The sequence below is a fragment of the Syngnathus typhle genome, linkage group LG8 (assembly GCF_033458585.1).
Source record: "Syngnathus typhle isolate RoL2023-S1 ecotype Sweden linkage group LG8, RoL_Styp_1.0, whole genome shotgun sequence".
Lineage (NCBI taxonomy): Eukaryota > Metazoa > Chordata > Actinopteri > Syngnathiformes > Syngnathidae > Syngnathus > Syngnathus typhle.
In genome coordinates this window covers 441,294-465,139 of record NC_083745.1, presented here as the reverse complement: position 1 = coordinate 465,139, position 23,846 = coordinate 441,294, and the positions used below count along the sequence as shown (strand labels likewise).

Below are 23,846 nucleotides of genomic sequence, written 5' to 3'. Positions count from 1 at the left end.
ATTTAGCCAGCGACGTGCCTTCCAGCGCAACATATCACACATTGTATCTCCCTTTTAATTCACCTCCGAGCAACTGGCTGTGATTGATGGCTTGCTCCCAGACTAATAACCAACCGCATGGTTTTTCCCCCCGTAGGTTTTCTGCATTACGGAGACATCTCGAGGGTTGTCACTAAAGCGGAGGCTCAAGCCCTGGGGAACATTATTGACCAAGCTGTCCGTTTGATCACGTCGGACGGCGTCATAGCGCTGACAGGTGGCTTCCGCAGGTAGAAGACGTGTCTCCTCCTTTCTGTATCGGTGTGCTGCTTGACGCACAACAAATGTCCTTGTTTTGTGCTCTCATTGCTTATGCTCATGGCAATGCAAAATGTCCTTCAAGATCCGCTTCAATTTGAAAGCACAACTCGAGGTCGTAAGGGCTTAGTGATTAGCACAATGCAATATCCCTGATTTGTTTGGATCGGCAATCAGTGGTCCCCAACCACGGTCCGCAGCCCTGTACTTGGAAATTTGGTTCCTGTAATGCTTGCAAATGTTTTAGTGCTCTTGACTTGCAAAGAAACATCCGTGGTGGTGTTCTCCTCATACTACAGATAGCAACTCTTAACTTCAAAAGATCTGAGTGACAGCTGGAATGATGTCTTATTATGTAAATAACTGCCCCTCCAGGGAAAATCTGGTAAAAGAGACGGGGGGGGTTGGAGCATCACGGAGCATCACGGATAGTTAGCATCAAGATGATGGGGAGCAACAGTACACGATTTATGGCTGAGGAGCCTGCTGAAAAGCATAACAGGCCCTATGAGAGAGCTTTTATGACTTCAAACTCAGCAAGATGGAGCACACTTAACTTTGCTCTCATATTTGGTGAAGGCTTGCAAAGTAGTCTTTGAAATCTAAGTGGAATCATGTAGAGCTGAATAAAAGAACAATGACTTGCCTATTTCAAATCGGTAAATGATTCATAGATCTCAAATTACGTTTTTTTTTTTTTTTTTCAAATAGCATGACACACTAAAATCACGCAAAATGTGCTCATGTATTTGCCAGCCTCAGCCTTAACCACCCACTAGTTTTGTTGTGACATTCTTGAGAAAACACCCTTCCAAAATGTCAACAGATTTAACGACCTATAATTTCTTCCACGCTTCTAAGTCTCTTTTTAGCCAAATGACTTACAAGCAATAGCTTGAACTAAATCTTGTTAAACAGTTGCACCCAAGTAACATACACCATAATGTACGGACGGCCCCAAATTTGCAAGGGGTAAGTGACACACAGCTGGAAGTCAAGCTGCCATTCACTTCACAGCAGAGTAACACGACAAGGGTTTGTCGGTGCTGCTGCTGCTGACATAAGCCATATTGCGAGAAGGGTGACAAGTCTCCGAGAAATCGTGTTGTTGGGGGGGATTAAAAATAGATTAGTCTGGAAAACACAGCTTCTGCCAGCAATGTATGTGGAGACGTACCAGTAAGACTTAGCTGTGGATCAGATTCAAAATCAAAATTGTCACTAGTGACACGGAACAGCTTTGCAAATCCCGCAGCAGCAGCAGCAGCAGCAGCAGCAGCAGCAGCAGACTCTCGCTGCGATATGTTATGCTGCTCCATTAGGTACACATACACAATATCATACATAAGATTCCAGAGCAGCTGCCTTACAATGGAACATCACTTTTGATTGAGTTTGATTGCACAATAAAGTACTGTATAAGAGCCATTCATTAATTACAGCTCCTGTGTTTGACATCATTTGACATCGAGATAGCAACAATGTGCTGCATACAATTGCATTCAAAGCTTTCTGATCACTTCTGAACACATCAAAGTAAAGAAAAGTGTTTCCTCTCTGTGGCCAGCTCCTTTTTTTTGCCACACATCCCAAGACCTTTCCAGAAGCAACACTCTCGCACCCCCATCTGTATTATTCATACATGTCACACTGTCATCCACACAAATTTGTAAATAACCTTTAATATTTCATGTGCTTTGTGCTGAAACGCTCAATAATTGATCCTTTTTCCTCACGCAATATAGTAAGTGTAGGCAGGCCAGCTGTATTTACTGTATTTTCTTTTTGTGTGTGGTGACATTGCAAAGCAAAGCAAAGCAAAGTAAAGCAGCCACCCTCTTAGCTCGAGAGAATGCGACGTGTGCTTTCATCCACTTTTGTGCTGACCAAAGCTGTATTAGTGGAAGTAGCTGCAACATACTAATAATGCACAGCTACTATCCAGTGAGTGTCTATGTGAATGTGTCCTACTTGACTAGCCATTCCTATGCTTTGCGCTCACCCATACCCTAATTAGAGGTAATCCAAGAGAGCTATGAATGTATGCTGATCTCTCCCCGTGTTTATGATTTTGCTATTCATGGCGCACATTTATGCAGCACACTCAAGTGAGATTTCCCAGCGTAGCAGAGGATGCTGCTGAGCTGGAAAGCTTCTCCGTGTTTTTTACGCCAAACTGGAAATGTGGCTGAATTTCCACTTTGCCAATTAAGAGCGCTGTAGGCTTTGAGAGAACTTGCACATTCAGCAGATGGGGATCAAAATAAACGTGTCCTACGAGCGATAGGATTAGGTTCCATTTTCACACGCACCGACCACAACAACCAAGCCTAAAAGTAAGCGGGATGCATCTGATCTAACGGAAGGGGATATCAGTTAAAGAGGGCAAATGAAATGACTAATGTGACAAAAGCAACATCTGCCGAGTGTGCTTGAAAGCCAAGCACTCTCAGGGGAACGTGCGCGCTTCCTGCCGCTAACCCTAACCATTAACATTCGTTCACATGCCTTTGCTCGAGCACTAATGGCTCTTTTCAAAGACTCGCCGAGCCTTTCCATCAAGCCATATTCATAGCCCGTTGTCGTTGTTTCCATGTTGCCTTCATTTGTTACATGCAGCGTGTTGCTCTTGCAGCATTTCATCCATCCATCCATCCATCTCCTCATTGTCATTTCACTTTTGCCGGTGTGTACAAAAGGAGTTGTGAGTGCATAATGATCAGTTTGAAATGCCACCTGGCCTATTTGGCAGCAAGCAGAGGCAAAGCTCGAGCTGAAGGAGAAGCCAACGTTGATAAATCAGGAAGCCTCTGTCATCCACTCATGGCCTTTGTTTGCCGTTTGCGTCAGCACTGTTCTCACCGATGACAAACCGCACACGCGGGCGGCTGTTTTGGCAGGCCGCCGTAATCACAAGAAGACAATGCTCCTTTTCGTCATGGAATAGGAGAACTTCAGAGTGGCAGGAAAACACCCTTTCCTTTTCCATTTCTTTCAAAGAAAAATAGCCTGTCGAGCAACAGGTGCTAGCTATTCTTGACAAATTCCAATCCGCCCCAAATGTGAGATCTGTGAGGTCGACGTGCTTAGCACTCGTCCGCCTACTCCTTTGGATCCTCGTCGACCTTTTGTTCTAAGGTGAACACGAAGGAGCAAGTGAACACGGTGGCATGCTCTTCCAGCTACGGCAGAATGCAATCATTCCATGGAAGAGTGCTAATGACCTCGCTGTGTCATGTCTTTGGCTTTTTGAAAAGCGCTACACATATTTAATGAATTGTTATTATTATTATTATTATTATGTCAGCTTGTGCCTGTAGCTGTTAACAAGCCACGCCAACGCCTTGCTCCAAAATGTTATTGATGTTTTTGGATGACAGAGCCAGAAGGTTTGAGGAAAGATTTCCCTGCAGAAATAACAAAATACATCCAAATAATTGTTTGCGTTTTCTTAATCATTTTTCCATCTTCATCCAGCGACTTAATTAGAGGCTATGTACATGAGTTAGCTAATAATATCCTTAACAAAGTTTGTGGTCTTTGTTTGCCAGGGGGAAGGAGGTTGGCCATGATGTGGACTTTATTGTCACAACACATGAAGTGGGCAAGGAGGGATGTGTCCTGCGCCACATTATTGATTCCTTCAAAAAACAAGTAAGTGAAGATATGAATTCTTCCTAAAAAAGTTGAACATAACAAATGTCGTTGAGCCACAATCATAGTGAGGCCGTGCAATGAATTTACACCTTGACAGAATAAAGCTATAAAAATGAACACAAATCTCAATGTATTGCTCCAACTCACCTATTTAGCCCAATGAGAAAAAAATGGGAGAGGAAAGCGGAGGAAACCTACGCAGACACGGGGAGAACATGCAAACTCTGAACACAGAAGGCCGGAGCCCAAATCGAATCCTGTACGTCTCAACCGTGAGGTGCGGGTGCGAAGCAGTGCGGCACAGTACGGCCCCAGAAAATCAATTGATTTTAAAAAAAAAAAAAGAAGAAGAAAAGCTTCTTGGCAGAGAGGCTCCAAAATGAACACCATCATACTGCAAAGGACATCAAATAATAGAAGACCATCCTATTTTTAACGCGCTTGTTGAATTGGTACTGAACCAATAGTAGCTTTATTTATTTTAGCCTTGGGGCATCATCAATGTTACTATGTAAGAAGAAAATAAAACTCGATTCGCCAGGGCAAGCAATGTGGATAAACCGAATCCATTGCAAAAACAAATCATTTATGACTTAAAATGTCTGCATTGACAGGAGTTTTATGATCTGAAATCACAAAAGGATCTTAATGACCACATCATACTCAATTGAGCTGTTTGGGAGGTTTGAAAAGCCCGAGCCTTTGGAATAATAATGACCTAAGCCTCCTTGCTCCGTATTGTTCACAGTCCACCATTTGCAGCCATTTCGGAGCAGGTGAGCTGAAGTTGCAAAAAGCACACGTCAACACCACTTGCGAGATGGTCACTTAAATAGGTAGGACAGGTGATAAAAACCTTTTAGGTGGCCCGGAAAAGAAGAGACGAAGGCCGCTTTGCAGGCACCATGACAAGAGACTGTGATCAAATGACGTAATAAAGGTTGACGCCGGCTGTGTAATCTCGTCATTGAGAATCATGTCTCTGAGGAAGCGTCCGTGCGCATTCACTCAGCCATAGCGGCCGGCCGGGCACAGGAGTTGAACGAATGTCGTCATCATCATTTTCCTGATGATTTTTAAAGCACAGGCAGATTCAGTAGCAGACAAATGAGTCAGCGAGCATTGCTTCCGTTCATCTATCATCCGTGTCATCCGATATTGTGCAGAGGCTGTCGGGATGGCCCGCCGCCATCATAACGCAATTCAGCTTTGTCGTTATGCATTGGTCCCGAGCCACTCAATGCGGTTAGACATTCAAGTGTTCCACCTCTGGTTGGATAAGTGATTCAGGCAGCGCTGCCCGTGCAGCTGAGATTCAATTTCTCCTCAAAATCCAATCTGACCAGTGGAGTCTACTTGGAGCGGCATGCCGGAGCACAAACAACACGAGCAAAGTCAAAGTACAGTTGATAAAATCGAAAAGAAGCAAATTCCATGCAGAGTTGAAGAACTTTGCCTCCTTTCTGTGAATCACACAAATGACCCGATGAGATCATACGTCCAGGCTTTGCCTCGCAACATTGTTTGTCCTGAGAATGTTGTGCTATGAGCTCATGCTGTTATATCAAAAGAGGCTGCAAGTAGATTACAATATGGAAAGAAAAAGATTTCAATCATCCGCCACTACTCCGAGGCAAAGCTTTAGGGGAAAGATTATCTTGGCCTCTCTCTAATTCCCTCTGTAAACTGTGGCATAATTGAACTCTCAGATGTTTTCGGATTTACCTGCTGCTTGGGAGATGGCAGCAGAGGCGAGCAGAGTAGAGCCGAGCCGAGCAGAGCCGAGCAGAGCAAAGCAGAGCCGAGCCGAGCCGAGCCGAGCCGAGCCGAGCCGAGCAGAGCGCCATTGGGCTAAACACAATCGTCAGATGACAACTTCCTGACATTTCAATGGATTTGGAGTAGATGTGTGTCAAACTGAAAGAGCAAGACAGGAAGGAATCCGAGTGACTCCATTTGATGTGTGGATGTATGTATGTATGTATGCCGGAGGGCCCAAAACTAAAGAGCATGAATTAAATGTGTTCAGGTACTTAATGGTCACCATTAATGCTTTTCTTCAAAGGCATCAATATCGTTCAAGGCTGAAAGGAATGGAGCGTGCTCAAAACGTGCAATGTCGTATCGGGTCCTGTCATTGTTCATTCGCAAAAGCTCTTTCCGTAGCCAAAAAGAGCTTTTTCTTTTTTTTGGGGTGAGTTTTGGGCCGAATTTGTAGCTTATCCTTCCGCTTTATTTTCACAATGATTGAAAATTCCAAGTGGTGGATGAAAAGCCACGTACTGACTACTCTGCTCAACACAAAGGGAACTTGGAGAATCTTTCTCCCTACATATTAAAAGGTGAATGGTTATCTGTAATTGCAGAGACAGAGAAAGAGAGCAATCCACGGCAGGACTCGACAGTGACACTTTCGGGAAATGTGACCCGCAGCTGCGCAACAAATGAGCTTCTTACCATGGCTAATAAGGAAGGGCCTTTAATCGTGAGAGTAGGGGCACCATTTCTTTGCGTCATCATTCTCTTCGAGCATGCTCAATGTTCACATGATATCGTAGTGGCTGGATGCGATGGAAAGTTGGCACAGCTGATTTCATTCGGTATGTCGAAGCAGTCCCAGCAATAGTTTTTGATCAGGTGGACCCAATTGGCGATTTGGTTGCGCGTGCTAACCCTGTAAAGTTTAAGGGCCAGCCATAGAAAGGTCTGTTGCCAGATGAAAGAAGATGGAAGGAGTTGACCAAACATGTTACATAAAGGGCACACTGATTCAAAGCATGTCGGCAATATTTGCAATAATCCGGTCATTGTTTTTTAAACTTCACTTAACCAGTCAAGCAAGTCTCTGAGAAGATGGAAAGAAAGAAAGCAAGAAAGAAAGAAAGCTGTTTTCATAAGCATGCCCAAATAATTATGAAGCATGCACAGGATGACAAGATTCCAAATCAAAACCCAAACGTAATGTCGGCAAACTCCTTTGTATTAGGTCACATTCCAAATAAATCATCCAATGTGCTTGTACGATGTCAATAAGAAATACAATTGGGTTCAAATGAAATGGACACACAATCATCTAGCATATTTGACTGAAAGGTCTGCCTGGTGTCTGATTGCGTCTATGCTAATGTGAAAGGGTCACGCTTCCTTCCAACGCATACTGTAATCTTCTCAGCATTAGATGATCAAACCAAGGTCATCGTCAGCATGCTGTAATTCAAGTAAAACCGCCCCGAAGTCATTACAATGACAAAGCCTGGATCATTTGATCACCATGGAGAGGAACTTCAGAATTATGAACAACAGAGGGAATGAAAGTTGGGAAGAAAGTGAGTGCAAGTTTTCCACCTTTGAAAGTCTAAATGAACACCTTGAACTCTATTAGAGCGCTTGTTAGATAAACACGCCAACGGATGACCCCAATAGAACCTACCGTTTATATTAAAAAGCCCAGATGCTTTCATTAGGGACTTGAATTATTTCCATACAAGGCTTTTTCTCAATTCAAGGTGCTTGTTTTTGGGAAGAAGTGGCCAAATTCCTCACTGTGCTAGCCCTTTTTAAATGCCATAGGTTGAATTCAAATTGGGGTGTGCACGCCGTTCTCAATGAGACATCTCAAAAAGTGGACATACATCAAGACGCGTTTGAACTTTATAAAAAGATGAGCCGAAAAATAACTGCCACCCACTCGGGCAATCAGTTCACAGATGTAGTTCCCAGCTGACAACATTGTTTTCCAAAATAGCAGTCACAATGGACACACACACATCTCCTTCAAGTTATTCGACTAGCAACCTACTTCTTTACCTTTGACTGGAATTGAAAAAACAAATGCATCCCGTTTCTCGTGCTCTGCCAGGAAAGGTTTCTACTTTAACCTACTTCCATACATTGCCATTTTATTTCTACTATTAGAGGTGGAAGATTTAGAGCAAAGGGCCAAAATGTTTCGATAGTGACCTAAATCGGATGAGTTGGATGCGGTATTTTACTCATGTGGAAATGTACAATTTACAATCCTCATATAATGTTAATTTAGGCAGTTATAAAGTCGAGATAAAACGTCCTTCCTTTCACTCCAGCAGACTTGCTGTCATTTTTTTCCACTTGCCAACTTGTACAAGTATCTCGCTATAGTTTTTGATGAATTATTTATACCGACTTTCACTTTCCCTACACAGCATATAACCTACACAGCAAAGTTTACGGTTGAAAAAAAAAACCCACGCGGTGATTGACTTTCTGACTGAATCTGCTCTCCCCTTTCCTTCAGGGGATTCTTCTTTACTGTGATTACCAAGCGTCTACCTTTCACGTGTCAAAGCTGCCTTGCAAAAGGTTTGAGGCGATGGACTATTATCCCAAATGTTTCCTGATCTTGCGATTGGAGGCCAGTCAGGTGGACGGAGGTCTCGGCTGCGCCGAGGGGGACAACAGGGGATGGAGGGCGGTGCGTGTGGACTTGGTATCGCCGCCCATGGATCGTTATGCCTTTGCTCTTCTAGGATGGACTGGCTCCACGGTATGTTCAAACATTGAGAGAACTTATCATGGTTTCCATGTTTCTGACATCACCTTGACAATGTTTTTTCTTTCCCCACAGCAATTTGACAGAGACCTCAGGAGGTTTGCTCGGAAAGAGAGAAGGATGATTTTGGACAATCATACCCTTTACGACAAAACCAAGGTAGAGTCAATACTAACTAACACTTATTCTTACATCCAACACATCTAAGTCTGTATTCAAGCCATAACCAATTTTGGTTTATTCAATCAATTGTTAAGCTATGCTTATTCAGCAGACAGGAAAACCAAATTTGTCGACGCCCATCAATCTTGAAGGCAGTCAGTCATCTGGGAAGCTCTTAAACTCATTTCCGACGCATACGGCAGAGCGTCAAGTGAATGAGTGTGCAGATGGACATGGGCGCCGGCCACCCTGTCACTGCCGTATCCCATCGCTGACCCTCTGAGCACAGAGGTCAGGGTCACGGGATGGCACTTTAGTGACACTTTTATGCACAAGCAGCCAACTCAGATGGTGTTTATTCAAATGCAAGGACCTGCTGCTGACTGTGCAGCCATCCGTACAATGGAACGGACAGGCGGAGAAGTCACACAAAAACATATGCTTATATTTAAAGAGTAGCAGGAGCTTATAGGGGCAGTTGAAAGTGGAAGGAACTAAAGTTAGCCACCCTTCAACTGCTTCAGTATCGCTTCCATTTTGGGGAAAGACAAAAATATGGATACCATTTTGGTGTGTCTGTGACACTTTCTCCAGTTGTTATATTTGGAAGGAAAAGAATTGTTATCACACTCAAAGAAATCATTTCAAATGTGAGTGTAAAACGAGGAAAAAAAGGAACTCTACTCGCCTGATTAAATGAAAACGTCTACGATGATCTTTTGGCCATCTTTCAGTTTAGCACTCAAAAGAAAATAGCAGTAGTACTGTATTTCACGAGCACCAAGGTCACCAGAAAGCATCAAATGTCAACTCAGTCAGAGCTCTGCACTCCAGACCTAACGTCTGAAATCCAGTATTGCGGGTCTGTCGTTTTTACATAGAAGAGGGGGGGGGCTGCACTGTTGTTGTTGTCGTACAACCTGGTATAAAACGCTTCAAAAAACAAACAGCGCTTGTCTCAGCCGAATGATCTCCCAATTAAATGCTGGAATCTTGGCATACAGATATACAATAACTTGAGCTTCATGCATAGTAAACACGACTGTCATTTCAAATCTGTTTGTTTGCATAGGTTGGAATCGTGTTCAAGGCAAAAACAACAGGCACTAATGACATCATATGATACCAAAAACATATATATGTACAATCCTAAAACCTTGGAAAACAAAAGAAGCTTACCATGTAAAGTAAATGGTCTGGCAAATATTTTCTACCTTGAATGAACAGCCAGCCACTTTTAGCTGAGCTAAATTTGTATTACATTGACAATTTCTTTTTCTGGATATACTCAAATCCTCTAACTCCTGTCTTGCCTGCCTCCTTCCTCTAAATATTCACTTCCAAACCTAACCCATCGAAGCCGCTGCACAATGGAACTTGCCTTCAAAAATGTACAGTTTGCTCTACCTGCTGGTTTGGGAACTTGAAAGATGTGGGTCAAAGCTGCTTGTGCTGCAGTGAGCTTTAGATGACTGAGATTTTGGCTTCTGCAAGCAATGACTGACATCTCTAGGCCAACGATTTGTAGTGCCCCAGGCAATTGGAGCGAGCTTCCGTACCCAAACAGGTCTGCTGCGATAGTTGGGTCGGCGTGAGCCAATGTCCTCTGCTGTAACTCTGAAGGTTTGTGATAATTAATATGTGTATTGGGCCTGATGAATGAGGACAGGTAGAGGATTTCATCACACCGTGACAGACTGACTCCCTACCTCCCTCCCAGGGCAGGAGGCATCCATGACCCGTCCAACACCTCCAAACACATTTAACCATAGCATGTGTGGAATAAGCCATCGTTGGCACTTATTCTGGGTGCGTATCAGTCTTAGAGACTAATCGCTCTTTGTCATACGTAAGAGTATGATTAATGAAGTCCTGGCGAAAAGGCTGCAAGTGTAGTTGTCGTGGCTAAGTCCAGTTGCAGATAACAGACATGAGAAGAACATTTCAACTCTCTCTGCCTGACACTTGCCAAGAAAAGAGCATTTCTCACTGAAATGCCAAACAAACAGATCCAAGGTGAAAGTGTTTATTCAAAATCGGTATCAATAGAAGAGCTTAGCATCTGGGAAACAATTCAACATTTCGTATCAATGACACACAGATCTCATGTTGGAATCTTTGCAATTTATGACTTACTCCTCATTTGAACAGACGTAAGACTTTCACACAATTTCTGCTTTCCAAAGATGACCCACCGTGTGGGAGCGTTTTGCACATTTCTCAAAATAGCCTTTCAAATCAGAGAAATTCAACAGATGGCGTCCACTCTTACAGTTCTTCCCGGCATGCGTAAAAATGTTTCATTTAAAAAGTGATCAGCCCGTAAAGATAGTTCTCTGTCACGCAGAAGTTCTCTGCCCCCAGGCGGAGAGCAGAAATGAATATGAAGCTCGCTGTCAAATTGGAGAATCTAGGGTGTGGAGTGCTCACAGCTCCCCCCCCCCCCCCCCCCCCCGCCCCCACGAGCAGTGGATGACTGGACAATAACGGGGCAATTGCACTGGGCTTCGGGGAGCAAGAGTTCTGACACTCTCCCTCCTGTTTCCAAGCTGCTGAGATCTTTGAGGATAGGTGCTGGTCATGAGAAGGATCTTAAGTGTGCGAGGGACGAGGAGGAGGAGGAGAGGTTTAATTTAGCGGATGGTGGCACACGGACCCTCAGGGTTTTGGCATATTGTAAGAAACGCACACCTGTGCGGACATTATGAAAAGTGTGGAAGGTGTCCTCTAAACACTCAGGTGTCTGCTGTGGGAGCGTGAAAATTAGCCGCTGCACATTTACAAACGAGTGTGAGGTTGGACTATTCATACTGAAAAAGCTCACATGCCGTCTGGTCTTATAAATTTTAATTACAATTTAATTAGCAGAGGCAAATGAAAAGGAGTCGGCGTTGCATTGTGACTTACTGTTTCAAGGTCGGATACGGTGGTTTCTTCAGCGCTTCGACTTTTAAGCCTTGATGAATTGGTTTGCAACAGCTGAATCTGTCAAAGTATCTTTTTTTTCCCCTCTCTGGTAACCATGGGAAGAAGTTGCAAAGTTTGAAAGAAAAACACAGTCGCAAAGATAGTTCGACCCACATCACCTCCTTCGTGCTCGCATTTTTTTGAGCAGTGCAGTCCCTCTTTTCCAAGAATAAATGAGAATGGCAAAGTGAAATTCTTTGTTTTGAACCTGCGTGTCCTATAAATACAGGAGCATAAACATCTTCCCACACCAGTTACAATTGTGTGCACAGATGTGTTGTTTTTGTTGCCACTTTCCATTACGGGCAAATTGGGTTTGATTCTCATTAACATGTGCAATAACAAACCGTCAAATTGTCCTGCTTGTTGCCCAAATTTCAAGCCATCAATCATGGAAATTGCAGAAAAGGCAAGACTATAATAAGGCATGCACCCAATTCTATTTGGTGACCTCATTAGAGTGAAACGCTCGAGGGATGGTTTATTCCTCCCTTGCCACACATGGGTGCAAACAACATCTTGCATTTAATTAGGTACAAAAAGTCATCATCATTATATTTTTCATAGTACAATTTCCATGTGGAAATGGAGTAGCGTATGTTTTATGGATTCATTGGAGTGAAAGGCAACTGTTGGCTCAGTTGATTTCCGTTCAATTTATTTAGATCCATCAATTGAAGTGAGGATACCGATCAAAGACAAAAGTCATTACCAATTTCAATTGCCCTGAGGTATAGCAATTTTTTGGTCGTCCTCATTTGATACATACTATGATGAATGCACCGTACATATGTTACGTGGGATTATTTGCCGAAATGAATTTGTTCTGACACATATTCACAGGTAGCAATGGAAAAATTGCAGCAAAAAAAGTCATCATAGCAAATGACTTGTTATTAAGTCTGAAATACTTGCCATCCAATCATAGAGTCATTTGAACATGATCCCCCGGCAGGCAAATTGCAAAAGGTTTGCACGGAGCAGAGCTAGATGAAGATGAATTGTCGGATTTAAAGTATCTGGGCCTATCTCAGCGCGACAGGATGCCTTTGCCAACTAAAGCATTCCAGCCTCCACCTGTGCTTCCAAGATAAGAATGGGCAATTAGGAACAAATTACATTCATTTGGATTTGTAAATAGGATTAGGAAAATGGGACTTTTTCAAACAGTGCAGCCTTGGAATGTGCAATGACAACGTCAAAACAAGCCAGGAGCACACCCAGCAGCAGCCAAATTTAGCAGCTCTTATAATTGCTTAGCAGAATACTCAAGTGACAAACTCATGTGGATGACACAAGTGCTAGTGAGACTTTGACATTTTGGAGGCATATTTCACTTGGTTTATCACTGAATTGGAGTTTGGACCACACTTATGACGGGGGAAACAAAAAGATGGACTTTTATTTCAAGATCCAGCGATTGCATGCGACGTTGCACAACAATTAAGGCAATTTAATGGGGCTCACTGGAAAATGTGAACGCTGCATAAAAATGGATTGGTGGCCAAGTCATATGCAAGATTAGATGGAAAGGATACATGTCCAGTGTTTAGGTGTTCCGTTGCTAAGTTTTCTTTTTTGGCTTCTCAATGTTATCTACAAGCCAAACAGACATCTTGAAAATGTAGAAACGGACACAAGATGAGGATTGTTAGTATCGACACACAAAACCTCACTGGTTGAAGTGAGTCAAATCTTATTGATCCTTCTCAATCAACTGATTTTGATGGACTGGTTCAATAGCACTTGTGAGAAAAAATCAACACATCTCAGTGTTGAATAAAATATACTTGAATGAGTTTTTGAAAAAGTTGGCTAAAATACTTACGGTTCCCACATGCTGTGTCCTGATTAGCCAACTGCGATTGTTGCTAGGCGACAGCATGCAAGGTTGGCTGGACTCTCATTTGATCAGCATGTTTGTCAGTACCTGACCTTCATAGACCACAGGTCCCTAAATTGTGACTCACTCTGTGTTTCAAATTGGATTGTCAGACTGGTAAACAGGTATCGAAGGTCACTTGCTATAAAATGCAAACAAACTATTGCTAAATCACGGTGGCATTGATCTCTTTGAGTTAAGTCTTCAAGAAAAAGAGAAAAAATCCTGCTAATTATGTGACAAGGAAGAAAAAGGAAGAAAGACTTTTTAGGAGGACGATTCCTCCATTCGCCCAAACTCTTATCCATCCACAAACAAGAGAAAGGATATATCTTTAGTTTCTACGAAGGGGGTAAAAATGGGACTAAATTGCGGGCTATTATAGCGGCAAGCTGCAGCCCTCCCATCTGTACGTACGCCATGGGATGAAAGGTGCAAATTATAATGACAGCCGTGAAGCCACATTGCAGGAGGAGTCTGAGTCACATTTATCTATCTCTCTCAAAAGAGGCAACATTTGATCCATTATTAATGAACTCAAAGGCAAAAGGTTTCAGGACTGTCTGATGCCGGACCGCGTTTGCCTTGTCGAAAAGCATTCACTGACACCGAGCCGGCGGTGGCACGGAGACGCCCGCCCGCTTCCACTCTGGGCTCCTGTTTCAGTTTGGCCCATGCATGATTTATTTAGAGGAACACTCGAATGAACAATCACTGGGCTGGTTCAGGCTGATCTTGTGGTCAGCCTGTGTGTGATTTGACTCTACATTACCAGGAAAGTGAGCAGACGCTATGTCTTGCTCAGAGGTGTGCTGACCTCCCACATGCTGTAACCTCACACTTTAGATTGTGACCTTAAAGCTCATGTTGGGAGGAATATGGAATCCAACTTTCTGGGCAAGGTTACATTGATGCGTCTGATGGTTACTATACTTGTACTCATTTTCCTAAAACACCCGCATATGTTATTTATTAAAAAAAACTAAAAAATAAAAGCCATCGCACCCTTGAGTCATTTCTCTCCACGGTTTATAATCCGAAATGAATCAGCTCGAAAACTCAACTTCTACGACGGCCACATCAGTAATTGTTTCAAAAGAGGTCACTTGTCTTTGCTGAGTTTTCAAATGAATCCTGCCCCTTTACTATTGCGATGAGATGAAAAAGAGGCCGAGCAAAAACATCTCTTCCACAAAAACGTATTCCTGAGGGACTCTTACGCTAAATTGTGGAAACGATCCGATATTTTTTTCTCTTTGAAAAAAAAATGCCATTCTTAATAGAGTAGAAGAGAATTTGCTGACCTTCCTCCCTTTAATTCAGCCGGCGTTATCATGACAGCATCCAGAGATCACGAAGAGGCGAATGAGCTGACTTCAATGCCCTGATAGTTGCCTTTGGATTTTCACCCCACTTGCAATTCACAGCCTGAATTCTTTTCACCTCCACATAGAGAATAGCCTTAATGGTCTTGAAAGCGCCTGCTTCCTGCTCAACAAACCAGTTAATTATTCATGAGACTTGGTGCAAGAGAGAAAGTTAATTTTCTGCTATCATTAGTGTGCTTGTTCTGTGTGCCTCCAAATGAAGGAGAGAGAAAATATACAATGCAAGCTCACTTGTCAATCTTCCAGCACTTTAATTGTTAGCTGCAAAAAGAACAGCTTACCTGTCATAGGTGATTAATCAACACATTTAAGGCAATGGAATAAGCATTTGCACACAAAAGAGCAGCAGACGAATAACCTGATGTCATATTTCGTAAAAATGGACTTTTTAGTAATAGGAGTCTCGGGTTTGATTGTCCGCTACGTTCATTTTACTCGCGGACCAGAATTGCCATCAAGAAAAAAAATCAAATAAAATGATGTCGCAACACAGAAGATGAAATCAGATTGGACAGAAAAACTGAAATACTGAAATGTGTGATGTAAAAATAGTCTTTTGTTGTTTTCCACAAACATTGAAACATGACTTCGGCTATGACTATGCTATGCGGCTAACGATATGCTCATTCAATTCAGAATGCTTATAATGCATGGCAAACTTCCAATGTTTTATTCCAGTATTCATGGGACTGAAAACATTGTTTGTTTTTTCCCGCTTCTCTCTATTGCTGGCCATTCATTACATCGGGGCAGCCAAACCCTCGAAACAATTTTCATTTGCAAATGTTTGCTCCTCCACAGGCGCAGAGAGCAATAAGATTAGCACATTTTGAGTTGGGACCTCCATGTTACTGATGAGGAATTCATTATTTACTGGACCTTTGCCCATTTTACAGGCTGATTAGCAAGCCAGGGAAGGTTGCATAATGACAACAGCACTAAAGCCGATATAGCTGTTTTACGACTGTTGGTCTAATTGGCGGTGTGATTAGTGAGTTGCATGGGTTCTCTCTCTGCGGTGTGACCCGAGGTCCTGCCGAATGAAAGACGAGAGAACATCGAATGTGCAGCTGACGATTGTCCAAGAAGGGCGCAGGTGTTATCCACCTTATCCCACCTTCTCTGACAGCATGGAAGTCTTTTTTCACCTTGACATTTGCTCTTTTCTCAATGCTGCTAAAATCATTTCTTTGTCGTCGTGAAGGGAATGTTTGAGGTTTCATGATCATTGCTTTCTAGGAAGCGTCGTCGTCCAAAATCACCATGCAAAGTAAGCTTGTGATACTTCAGGTTTGAACTCTTTTGCCAGCACCTTGTGCCCTAACCCTTCCAACAATGCTCCCCAATTTCCTGTCACTGTCATTTAGCTGCACTAGTGTGATTCCTAACTTGAAGCACTGAGACCCATTTGAACCAAAAAAGAGCCTCTTGCTCCAGCTGCAAAGCATGAACACATTTTCGAAAATGTTGTTCGGATGTTATTCTTCTCAGATTCCAAATTGGCCTGCAAATGTGGAATAGTGTTTAAAAAGGTGCACCTTTTAACAGCATGCAGACGTTGAGTGGAAATCAGGTCACTGTTTGATTTGATCATTCACCATCCATCCATCCATCCATCCATCCGCCCTCCCCTGTAGTTTGTCCCGAATTGCAGAAAGCAATCGTTGGCTTTTGCCACAGCCCTCCCCCCCCCCCCCCCCCCCTCATTTGTGCACTGACGTAGTCTAAAACAGTCACTCCCAACCTACATTGAGGACAAACGCGCATTCTAAGGTCGACAAATGATACGGTGCAGCGCTGTCACAAAAAGTGGATACTTATAATCATTTGTTCCATCGGCCTCAAAATGACAGGCATCGATAGATAATGAATGAATGAATTTGGGCCAGTTAAGTGAATCTTTCAACTTTCTCCCATCACATCTCAAGAGCTCTCACGGCACACTAATGTGCCCTGGTGGAGAGAAAGTCCACGCATGTGTTCCTTTTGCTTGCCAGATGTGGATGAGGTGCACGTACAGTACTTTGAAAGAAAGTGACATCATTTCTTTTATTTTGATTCTTGTATATCGACACTGTGGAATCGATAGGCCCATGACTACTTTCCGAAATTTCCCTCCGTCTCTGCCCGGGATGGGGCAGGCGGCCATGTCCAGCCGCCTCATCCATCAAGCTATGGGCCGGATGGCACACGGAGGGTGACGGCTAACAGAGAAGAGGCAGATGTTTGTCGTACGTGTTCACAGTCACAAAGGACGTCATTATGGAGAGGACAGCCAAACATGTAGCTGATTAGCAGCTTATTAAGTCAAGGACATTGACTCACAAGAACATACTGCTTTCATTTGGGTCTGGAATGTTGACGGATTGCTCATGCCAAAGTAGCAGTGAGGACTGTGCATGTGGTCCCCTGCAAAAGTATTAGAGCAGAAAGGCAGATTTCCTACTGACAGGTGTGTCCGATGATTAGATGAATTGCTCCAACAATAATAAGCGATGGATGGATAAGCTCGGTTTCAGATTTGTGGGCATTTTTAGTAGAGGCGTGACCAATAATGAGCATATTGGAACTTCAATTTGCACTGTGGGAGTCAACCTCTTCCACAGTCTCTGAATTTGGGTTTATTCATAATAATCTTTTTTTCACACAAGCATATGTGAAGTGAAATGGAGTCCTGATCGAAATTAGACCTGACCTCGATGGAGGTCTTTGCTTGGCTGAGTGCCATTCTAGCCCAAAGGTAACTCAATCTGTACCACCTCCTCAGTTTTAAAAAATAACAGCTGCTCTGTGTTTTGAAGCCCACCAAGAAAAAGAACATTTTTGCATTATCAAGGCTTGTCTTTCTGATTATGCCCAATGTCTGAGTTATAATATTCATGAACACACTGTTATGTGCTAAGCAAATCAAAACAAACACCTTGCCAAGGCAAAAAGTATGTGAGAATTTGGGGAATGCAAGAAAGTGAAGAGAGCACCAAAGAAAGGATGGAAGTCCTGAGCGGTAATGGCTGAATGGTAATGTTGAAAATCTCATCTGTGTTTGCCCCGAAAGTGGGATTGTCCTGTCTTCTCTCTGAACACTAGGCCTGCCGTGTATTGTAGTCAAAGTGGATTTACTGCAAACCGCATCAGCCATGTCAAGCACTTTTCTCCCACTCCTCCATATAGCTTCAGACTGTTATGGAGTTACTTTCCTACTGTATCCATCGATGACAACGATATGTCTGCATTTGAGTTGTCGAATGGGCTTGATGTCATGAGCCAGGCAAAAGTGCGCCATTTAACGTGCCTCAAGACGATTTCACTCTTATATAAATAAATGTTCCACGCCACGGTAGTTTGTCCTTCTGAAAACAAACGCTGATACTAAAAATAGAAATAAAGCACATAAACAGCAAATATTAACAAGCGATAAAGTCGTTTGAGGGAGCAAGCCATTTCAGATCATCAATTGATATTTTTCTCATTACGGACGACACTTCTACTGGAAATGCGGAAATTCCGATGACTATCGAAGTTTCAGCCTTTGAAATCAGCTGATGCATTTTTCATCAATGCAGTCACACCTTCAGACAAGCAGCCATCCTGCCGGAATGTCTGATCTTGATTAAGGAGGAAATATAACAAGAAAAGTACGCGGGAAACAGATTTGAAATGACAGTGCTCACACTTTCCGTCCGATTGCGTGTCCAAACTTTTCCATACATATCTATATTTTCCATTTTTCCTCTCTCTTCTGCTCTGAAAGCCTATGTCTCGTATGTACTCGCACCTTTTTACTCGCCTCATGGCCAGCCTGTCCTTTGCATTATCTTTAACAAGCTTAGAAGGGTGGACTTGCATTTCTCTCTTGGCTGACAACTTGTTGTTCCCAGTTACTGTATGTCTGGCTGCTGCTGCTGACAGCTTTGCTTGCCGTTCTTTGCCTTTTTCTCCCATCCTTTTTGCACATGTCAGGTCCAGTTTAGCACTTGAAGGCAGGATGTGTCAAAATCACAGCTCATTCTCTGGCACAGGCAGTCCCGCCCGCTCGCTCCCAAGGTGAGTCAGAGCTCGTCAGAGCTCGTCAGAGCTCGTCAGCACTCTTATGGAGACGTAAGCCCTCATCGCATTGCTCTGGTAGACGGCAGCTGTTAATAACCTGGTCGCGTTTTGTCAGGGAGAGTGCTCATCTCGTCTGCGCTCGCACGTTTGGGGAGAAGGAACGAGGGAGCAGCGAGGTGCCAAGCGGCTGGGTCTAAGTGGGCCATTTTCTTGTGACAAGCTGGGACAAAGACACAGCAAAGCCAAGTGAATAAATAGCTACTGTTTAGACTGTACCATTACAGATATCGTCATTACAAAAATGATTGATGAACAGAAAAGGGCCACCCTGAACCCAAGGAAGAATGCTGCCAATTGCAGCAAGACTCGGCGGAAAGTTGAATCAAATACATCCATCCTGCTGAGAAAAAAAACAAGTCCATTGATTCGGAGCACACTGAGTTCTGATGCGGTCATGCGCTTCTCTCCTGTCGTCATGCCAAAACCAGCCTGGCCTGCTGCGTGATTCAATCCGGGCCAGCAGGATGGCTATGAAAAGTGACAAAATAGGACAGTGACCCTCCAGCTATACGACGTGTTAGGAGAGCTGTAATTTCCCACTGTCGGTGAGAATGCGAACAAGTGCTGAATCGTCGTGATTGGATGAAGAAGCCAAGGAAGAGCAGATAGCTATGTTTGTTCTCATGATTGTAGCCAACATTCAAATTAGGACCGTGCATATACCACGAGGTGTCTGACTGGAATGTATTCAATAAAGAGAAGGGAGAACACATACTATACCATCCATCCATTTTACGAACGACTTATTCTCACGAGGGTCGCGGGTGTGCTGGCTGGCTGGCTGGCTGGCTGGCTGACTTGGGGCAGTGAACTGGCAGGCCACACCTAGACCAACAGCCGTTTGCATCTGGGGACATTTCAAAGTGTTCAATTAACCTACCCTACTCGTTTTTAGAACGTGGGGCGGAAAATAGAGAAGCCTGAGAAAAGCCCCCCCGGGCACGGAGGGAACATGCAATCTTCTCACAGAAAGGCCGAAGCCTGGATTCAAATCCTGGACCCTTGTACTGTAAGCCGGATGTGCTGCACACACATAAAAAGTAGCATCGGTATTAAAGATGCAGTATTAAATATTGCTCCAAATAATCAAGGAATGACAAATACAGAAGATTTCATTGTCGACCCTGCTCCGTTTCCGCGTACGTCTTTGGGTACCTGCTTTGACAAATTCCTGTGCATGAATGACTGTGTAATTGTTTGTCTCCTTGCTAGGGAGAGTTCCTGACAGCTAGGAGCGAAGAGGACATATTTGCTCATCTGGGTCTTGAGTACGTTGAGCCTTGGCAGAGAAACGCATAGGCATTCACTTCTTCTTCCATTTGTCAAGGCCGCCGCCGCCGCCGTCGCCACTAGGCCCACTCGTCTGCTGCAAAAGTCTTGCTTTTGCTTTTCGTACAGTTGTTTACCACTGATCCGAGTTGTTGTTGTTTTTGCTTGTGCATGATTGATAATGTAGCTCATTCACTGTTATCAGGAAGTGAATAAACACACCGCTTCATTCACCGCTTGCTTGTCTCCAAGTGTTGTAATGACATGCAATACAAAGACGATTGCTTGCCTTTGAGCGAGACTGAAAGAAGCACAGAGGGAGGGAGGGAGAGAAAGCCAAGTTGGGGGAGACAGGAAACAATGAAAAAGAGTGGTGAGGCCTTGTCGAGAAAAAGGTTGCAATCACTCTCTCGGCAGGAAAGTGCTCAGCGGGAAGCAGCGGAAGGTCTTGTGGGAATTGAGTGGCGGGTAATGAGCTTCAGATAAAGAGCCTTCCGTGTCGCCGTTCCATTTAGCCTCTGTTTCAGTCCACGTCCAATGCAGACCAATTTAGCCGCTATTCCATTCTCCAAAATTCTTTAGCCAACGAAACGTCTCAATCACACAGCAGAGTCAAATGAGTGGCAATCGGCTACAGTGGCAATCCAGAAGGAGTGGGTGGACATGTCAACGGACGCGGATATTTGAAAGGCAACACTGTAGTCGTTTGGAAATTCATAATCTGTGAGGTGCCTGTAGCTGTGGGACCATTTTGTGGAACACCTACAAATGCAAAACTTCAATGGAAGCTTGTGTTTCCACTTGATTTTCTTCAATACCGACCGCTATGTTTACTGTTAGTTTGCCGTCTGAATATTTCTGAAGGAATCCCATTAGCCATCACTGGCCAAATGTCAATTCGTCCTTGCCTTTTCCATTTGGCAGTTTCCAATTGTAAAAGCACGTACCTTTTGTTTATTCATTACTTCAAGTCAAACCATATCCATTTTCGATTGCCTTTGGCTTGCATTCATGCACGCACGCACGCACGCACAAGCTTGATGAATTGGATGCAGTCATTTCCATGTACCGTATTTTCCGGCCTATAAGGCGCACCGGACTGACTATAAGGCGCACCTTCAATGAATGGCCCATTTTAAAACTTTATCCTTATATAAGGCGCACCGGACTATAAGGCGCACCATTAATGCATCATGTCAGATTTTTAATCCAAATCAACTCATTCTCCATTTTATCTTTTTTATTTCAACTTCAGACGGAACAAATGACTTTATAATCATAAAATAATGATCCATAGTCTTTTTGAGTCATGATTCGTAGTCTTCAGCGGGCCACTTATGATTGATTTCATGACACAATGCTTTGGGCCAGTTTAAATTTAGGAATTTGGTCCATATATAAGGCGCACCGGACTATAAGGCGCACTGTTGGTTTTTGAGAAAATTTTAGGTTTTTAGGTGCGCCTTATAGGGCGGAAAATACGGTAAGTCATTTGCTGATGTCGTGACTCAGTTCTTTCTATGCGTGAAATCGTATTCAATTCTCAGCGTTTAAACCGCGCACCAAAGACCCCTGACGTTCGAGGCATTCCGTTTGGCACAGCATTCAGGTGTGTATTCGAAACTCGGACGGTCTGATATTTCACCTGACCTTTTGATAAGCAACTACAATTTGTTATGTGGCAATGTCAAATGACATATGGCCGTCCTGCATCTCAGTCTACGTGTCACCGCAGATTGAACGGGAGAGCTGAGGATGATATGTTGACAGTTTGCATTGATGGAAAGCGCTCAATGATTAATGCTCTGTTCTTTGAGAAGGACACACGCACTCAGGGGAACATGCATCAAACAGCCGTCCCCTCCGCAACCAGCCCGAACATTCCGTAAAATAGGATTGAATGTTACTTTACTTTCTAGACGTTAAGTTATGAGGGATATCGTCAAATGAAATATGAACCCCCGTTGAACACAGAATGATCAAAATAATGATGGCAAAAATAATGAACGCTGAGGCCATTTTTTTTTTTTTTTACAATTTCCAACGCTTCCGAAAAAGGAATACCCAAATTGAACAGTCACCTTCTAACATCCTCTTGAAAGGCCAACTAAAGCTGGACCTAAATGAATTGGCAACAAGAAGCTAGAAAAAAGGAAAGTTCCAACTGTGATGGATGGATGGATTGTCATTTGGCGGATGAACCATCCATCCAACTTTGCCTCTTAATGTTAACGATAATAAGATACAATCTACTCGCTGCAAGCACAAGTAGGGTGCTATGATTGAATTTGGAGGTGATAAAGGCTTTGATTGAAATGACAGCGGCTGTGTATGGATGCGGTGAGCAGTGCGGGGACCACATATTGATATTGTGATGTATCATATCATGTTCTCTTAAGAAACAGCAGTGATACACCAGCATGAAATATTCATGTTGAATGCAAATGTGTGATGAACAGACCCAGAAATCTGTTTTGGTTTTATATATTTTCCCAAAGAGACATTATCCAAATACAAAATACACTGAAATATGATTTGACTTCACTCTCCACAAGGCAGAGGCGTATCTAATCATCCGAAACAAAATTCTGAGCCAAACTCCTGCGACAACGTTTCTTTTGTTTTCTTCAAGAAGACAGGGATTTATTGGCTGCTTGTGTTGGCCTTTCAGTGCATATGTTGGGACCGAGCGACCACTCAAAGCCAACAGAGAAGGTGACAGAATAAGGACACAGTTGAGCCAGAGTGAAGCCAAAGCAATGTGCTGTGACCGGCTCCCAGACAGCGCAACAAAGTGATTGCAAGACGGCTGCCGAAAAATGCCCACAGGCCACTATCGCATTGTCAGATAGAAAAGAATCTTTAACCTACAGTGGCATCACTTAAGTCATTACATGCCCCATATTTTCGGGAATGTTTCATAGAATATTTCAGCATTGTCGCATAATATTTAATGTCAACAAAATTCAAAAACTCAAACTGCCGCTGAGGAGTTGAGATGATCTGGTATCATGTTTTTTTTTGTTTTTTTGCCCTGCCGAGTCAGTCACACTTGCTGATTGCTTCTATTTAATAGATGAGGAAGTGTTTTCACCGGGGAAATTTCAACGCAACTTTAATTGTCCATCTCGCACAAAATGAGTTCCTGTCCTAATTTATTTGGCTTAATTTATCAACAAGCTCACTTGAGAGCCTGAACCTGCATTGATTTGTGATTTCAGCAGCGGCGCTTCTTACGCTTGGACAGGATGTTGCTCCCTGCTGTTACAAGGCTCTATGTTTCAAGCCTTACATTACACGGCAATTTGAAAAAGACGTGCTGAGAAAGCTACAAACAAACCAAGCGAAAATCAAGTCAAGGTCTGTCTCCTGCAACACTCTGGATCCCGGGCACTCCCTCGGTCTAATGAGCTCGCTCATGCCTGCTGCTTTGACCGAGCTGCAGTATCGTAATCGCTGGAGGATTTAGAAATATGGATTTCTTTTTCAAAAGATGCTGCTCTTTATCCACCAGTGTTGTAAAATAACAAGACAAGACTGAGAAGATTGAAAATGGCTAAATGTAAACGGTATCACTTCCATGCCACGC

General features: G+C 43.3%; 1 protein-coding gene across 2 annotated transcripts in view; it reads left to right on the top strand.

The window, feature by feature from the left end:
* The window catches only part of dntt (deoxynucleotidyltransferase, terminal), a 30,469-nt gene extending 6,874 nt beyond the window's left edge, over nucleotides 1-23,595 (top strand). Inside the window, exons 7-11 of one of the 2 annotated variants that reach the window (XM_061285948.1) lie at nucleotides 137-269; nucleotides 3,849-3,951; nucleotides 8,228-8,476; nucleotides 8,558-8,641; nucleotides 23,479-23,595. In XM_061285948.1, the coding sequence (XP_061141932.1) occupies nucleotides 137-269; nucleotides 3,849-3,951; nucleotides 8,228-8,476; nucleotides 8,558-8,641; nucleotides 23,479-23,580 (671 nt within the window). In that variant the 3' untranslated portion in view covers nucleotides 23,581-23,595. Of the gene's footprint in view, nucleotides 1-136; nucleotides 270-3,848; nucleotides 3,952-8,227; nucleotides 8,477-8,557; nucleotides 8,642-20,200; nucleotides 20,491-23,478 lie in introns of those variants that run through there. The other variant, XM_061285949.1, reaches the window with a different exon arrangement.
* Nucleotides 23,596-23,846: the final 251 nt, after the last annotated feature.